Genomic DNA, 4716 nt, shown 5'->3' with positions numbered 1-4716 from the left:
TCAAAATATTCTCTTTTTTTTTTTTTTTTTTTTTACGTGGCAACACTTGGGGTTGAAATTAATTTGAAGAGAGAGTGATGTAGGTGATGTGAATGACGGTTGAGATGAGAGAACCAAGTCCAGTAGTACAAAATAGAGAAGGGTTTGGTAAATTGGAAGGAATAAATGAAATTAAAGATACATAAAATGGACAATAATTGTTGTAGGGGACCCAATTTCAGGAGAGATGCAAAAAAAATAATAATAATTAATTAAACCAATTGCTTTTAATGGAAGGTGATTGATGGCGTCACAAGGGGGCACAAGTTGACAAACCCAGGACTCAACTTTGAGGAATTGTATTATATTTGAATGAATTGTAATGAGAGATGAAGAAACACTCCATTTTCAACAAAATTGACTTTTTTTTTTTTTTTTTTTTTTAAATGACAGAGGTGCTCAGCCTAATTTGTATTAATCTTAACTAATTTTTAAAACCTATTGAATATCTTATAAATTTAATATTTCAAGTAAGTCACAAATACAATAAGTGTTCTAAGGTAAGTCACAAATGTGATACGTGATATCAACGTTCAAACTTAAAAAGTCAATGAAGAGAGTAAACCTCAAGAGGTTAGCATATCGGTTAAGAAGGTTTGTTTCATTCATTGAGTTCATGAGTTTAAACCTTGAGGTCACCCACTACAATAACATTATGATATACCTGATTCTTTAGGCTTGTAAGATGTTTAATAAATCCCGATAATTAGTTGAAATGCGTGCAAACTGACTCGAACACCCTGGTTACTAAAAACAAAAAAAAAACTTTCTTAACCGTCATGCTAACCTCTTGATGTTTACTCTTTGTCATTCTACTCTGCTCACACTCACAACAATTTTTAGCCATTGGTTCATTTGTGATGTTCTTAACTTTCTTTAGCCATTGGTTCATTTGTGATGTTCTTAACTTTCTTTAGCATCCCATTGCACCGAATTTGTTCTTCATTCTTCATTCATGTCAACCTTAATTACAAAGCTACCTAGCTCATGCTCCAATCCAATCTCTCAAACATAATAAAATTTTATGTTTATGCATATAGGATGGGAGTAATTTAAAGTGCACCAATTATTTTTGGAAACTTTTAAAATCCCTGAGGATTTTTTCTACTTTTGTATAGAGTTTTAATAATCTCAACTCAATGGTGTTTTATACTTTCCGATAATTATATATACAATTTCAAATTAATAGATCTAATAGACGAGATATATGAAATAAGAGTGATTGTGGATTCCAACTATATGCATATTGTATGTTATGTTAATATCACATTGATAATAAGAAACACAATATCATCCACAAAAATCTTATAATTAATGTATTACTGATACATCTATATATGAAAATCAGTTTACGATATATCCACATTATTTGAATAAATTCTTTCCCATCACGATCATTGATGCAACCAACTAACCATATGACGTGTATGTCACGTATGCTAACATGGCATCTCAAGATTGGTTGATTATACCACATTTGTCATAAAAAAAAAAAATAATAATAATAATAATTGAAATCATAAACCATCAATGGTGTCGAAGTAACTTAGTTGACACTAGCATTACTCCATTAGCATTGCATCCAGGACTTTTGATATATTTAACAGGTCACATATGGTGACACGTAATGGAAAGAGACGGGGGATCGTAGTCCCCCACACTTTATTGGAAGTACACGTGTTGCGCTTCCAAATGACGATTGAGGTTGATGTTTAAGATGTGTGCCCACGTGGATAGTGGGACCCGTATTTAGATACATTTACTTAGTCAAACAGGATGTGATCCACTATGGAAAATCTGACGTGGATATTCTAATCTTAAACTCAATTGAGTCTTGTCTCAATCCTAAACATGGAGCGCGTGTTCCACAATCGCCAATAATGACTTTCGATATCACTTCATTTTTTATATTTTTTTTTCTTTTATCTCGAAAATAACACTATATACTTAAGAATACATTAAAAAAAAATTATTTCAAAAAAGCAAGTGATTTGATAAAAATTAATTTTAAGGTCCTTAAAATTAATTAAATTACACGGAAACTAACCTAAATATTAAAGAGTCCAAAATAGTTGTGCTTCGGAGCTCAGTTCACTCCCAAGAAGTAGTGAACTCCCAAGAAGTAGTGAGTGTTGAACACGTGTGACAACTCTAACCCCATTGTCATTTATTTAATTTTTACAGTTTCGTACCCATCTTGGCATCTCCCGTCCATAATCAAATCTCACCATCCATCAATCTTTAATTAATGAAATTCAGACAAAATGAAGTCCAAATTCACTTCAAATGAAATGAACTTCAATATAAACTGTTATATATACACGTCTTCTTCCCCAAAACACAACCTATGTTGCTATAAGGAATCAATTGATTCCTTCTGGTGCAGAACTCAATTTCCACCTTCATCTTTCCATTTTCTTCCTTCAAATCTTCATTTCAGAAATCCCCTTTTCTTTATGATCCGGAATCAAAATATATACCTTTTTACCATAGAAATGCTTTTAAAATGAAGTCTAGCTAGGCTTGAGAACGGTGATGATAATGATCAGTTGTCTACTGTTATTCGAACTCTATGTCGCTAATCTGTGGCTGTGGCGGAGAGAAATAACAAGGTTTGAAACTCGGTAATGGACTCATAACACTCCCCACTTAGCTTCTTTCTTCATCTTCTGACAACGACTTTGAATTGTATTTAGTTCTTTTTTGTCTTCGAATGCTATTATGGCGAAAGGTCGGAGGTTAACCACGAGCAGAAGCGAGAGGTATTTGGGGAGTTACGGCTACGGTAACGGCCAAGGGGCGAACGTGACCGACGTGTCGGAGCTTGGAGAGGAAGATGTGTGGTCGACGGTTGACGATGTTTCAGACAGAAACGACCCGGTGGTCGTTAGTAACAATAATTCTCAAAGCGAATGGAGTCCACGCGCTTCGGTTGAGAGTAACGGGAGTTGTCGGCACCGTCGAATACCACGTGACGACCGCCAAGTGGGAGGGTTGTCCCTGGCCTTCGAAACGGTGTCCTCACAGAGAATTGTACACCAGTTAAGAGGCGGGAGTGACACCGTGGCTGCATCCCCACGTGGGCATCAAATGGCCACGTCAGCACCTGTGAACGTCCCGGATTGGAGTAAGATTTACCGGGTTGACTCCGTCGAGTCATTGCACGACTCGGACGACGGGTTGGAAGATCGTGACTCAGAGATGATCCCCCCACACGAGTACCTGGCTCGGAGCCGCAGAACGGCCGGGGCTTCGGTTTTCGAGGGCGTGGGACGGACCCTCAAGGGACGCGACTTAAGGCGCGTGAGAGACGCAGTGTGGAGCCAAACCGGATTTAATGGTTAAGTAATTGATTGATTATTATAATATTATAATTATCCATTAAAAATACATTTTATATTTTTTCTTGAGCAATGATTCCGTTGAGTTGGACTCGGAAGCTAAGTTAAACTCAGCAACGACTGAGCTCAAGCCTGCTATATGAAGTGACAACAAAAGGGTGTTTTTTGCGGTGGCGGAGGGTGGCGGTGGCGGCTAAATTTCATAACCAGATCTTGTCTTTAGGCAGGAGCTCTCTCTTCTCAACTTACATTTCATGAATTATTATAGTCTTTGTTTCAGATTGTGGTAGTTTAATGTAATTGTTTTGCTGTAAAGACAAGCTGTGGGTCATTTTTATTGCCATTTTTATTCTGGTGCCATTCTCTACCATGATCAAATTGAGCCCCACAGCTTATCAGAAAAAAAAAAAAAAAAAAAAAAAAAAAAAAAAAAAAAAAAAGGACTTGCCACCATCACTTGAGCCAAAAGTTCAGTCATTATAGTGTGCAAGTGGGTAAGAGCATTTTTCTTAGTTTCATCATTGTAAGATGTGTATTCTTGCTTTCCGTTAACTGTCACCGTAACATCTAATCATATACAAATTTAATCACCTATCCAATAATAATATTTTGATTTTGGTCTAATGAACCCGTAAATGTTGTCCGTTTTCAGTTTCAAGCAAGTGTCTTTGATCAAAACTATAATCTACCTGCAAAAGTAGCGAAGTTTTAAAGATTTCTCGTCAATATGATATGAGATGTGCGAGTGATTATAGAAATTGGTTCGAACTAATAAATAGATGTTAGTTCTGTTCAATCAACAGGTAATATTATCTGTTTTCAGTTCAGGTAACTGCCTTTGATCTGAAACATATAGATCTACGTACTTAAAGTAAGCGAAGATTTATAAAGTTTCTCGTTATAAATGATATGAGATGTGTGAGTAATTAGAAATTGTTCCAAACTAACACGTAAGTGTTTTCTTTTGAAGATGTGATGTACATGTAATCCTCTACCCACCTCATTTAGGGGTTCAGATTTATCTCTGCTCACCTTAGTTAGTGGGGCTAGAGACTTTGCCTCCAACCCAGCATAAACTGTGAGTCCCATTAGAGAAGGTGAGTAAGAATATTATAGTACATACTTGAAGAAAGCAAAGATTTGTAAAGATTTTCATTCGTTTATGATATGGGATGCGAGAGTGGAATCAGAAAATAGTAGTGCTTTGATTGTGATGCGGCTGTGTGATCAAAGAAGGCCAGGGGATCCCCTCTCAATTCCGGAAGGGCAAGATTTGATGCATTATTTTTTTCTGATGACAAGATTGATCAGAGCTTTGAATGATCATCCCATAATA

At 36.3% G+C, this 4716-nt stretch overlaps 1 protein-coding gene across 2 annotated transcripts; it reads left to right on the top strand.

The window, feature by feature from the left end:
* Window positions 1-2366: 2366 nt before the first annotated feature.
* Window positions 2367-3711, top strand: LOC116111718. Of its 2 annotated transcripts, none has more exons than XM_031397863.1 (2): window positions 2367-2663; window positions 2736-3711. In XM_031397863.1, the coding sequence occupies exons 1-2, from the start codon at window positions 2575-2577 to the stop codon at window positions 3382-3384; spliced, it is 738 nt and encodes a 245-aa protein (XP_031253723.1). In that variant the 5' UTR covers window positions 2367-2574; the 3' UTR covers window positions 3385-3711. The 2 variants fall into 2 exon arrangements, with proteins under 2 accessions (XP_031253723.1, XP_031253724.1); XM_031397864.1 differs by having other exon boundaries at window positions 2368-2651.
* The last annotated feature ends 1005 nt before the right edge of the window (window positions 3712-4716 follow it).

This window comes from Pistacia vera, unplaced genomic scaffold (assembly GCF_008641045.1).
Source record: "Pistacia vera cultivar Batoury unplaced genomic scaffold, PisVer_v2 Contig65, whole genome shotgun sequence".
NCBI lineage: Eukaryota > Viridiplantae > Streptophyta > Magnoliopsida > Sapindales > Anacardiaceae > Pistacia > Pistacia vera.
Note: the sequence above shows the minus strand (reverse complement) of the source record. Positions and strands in the feature narration are given on the sequence as shown.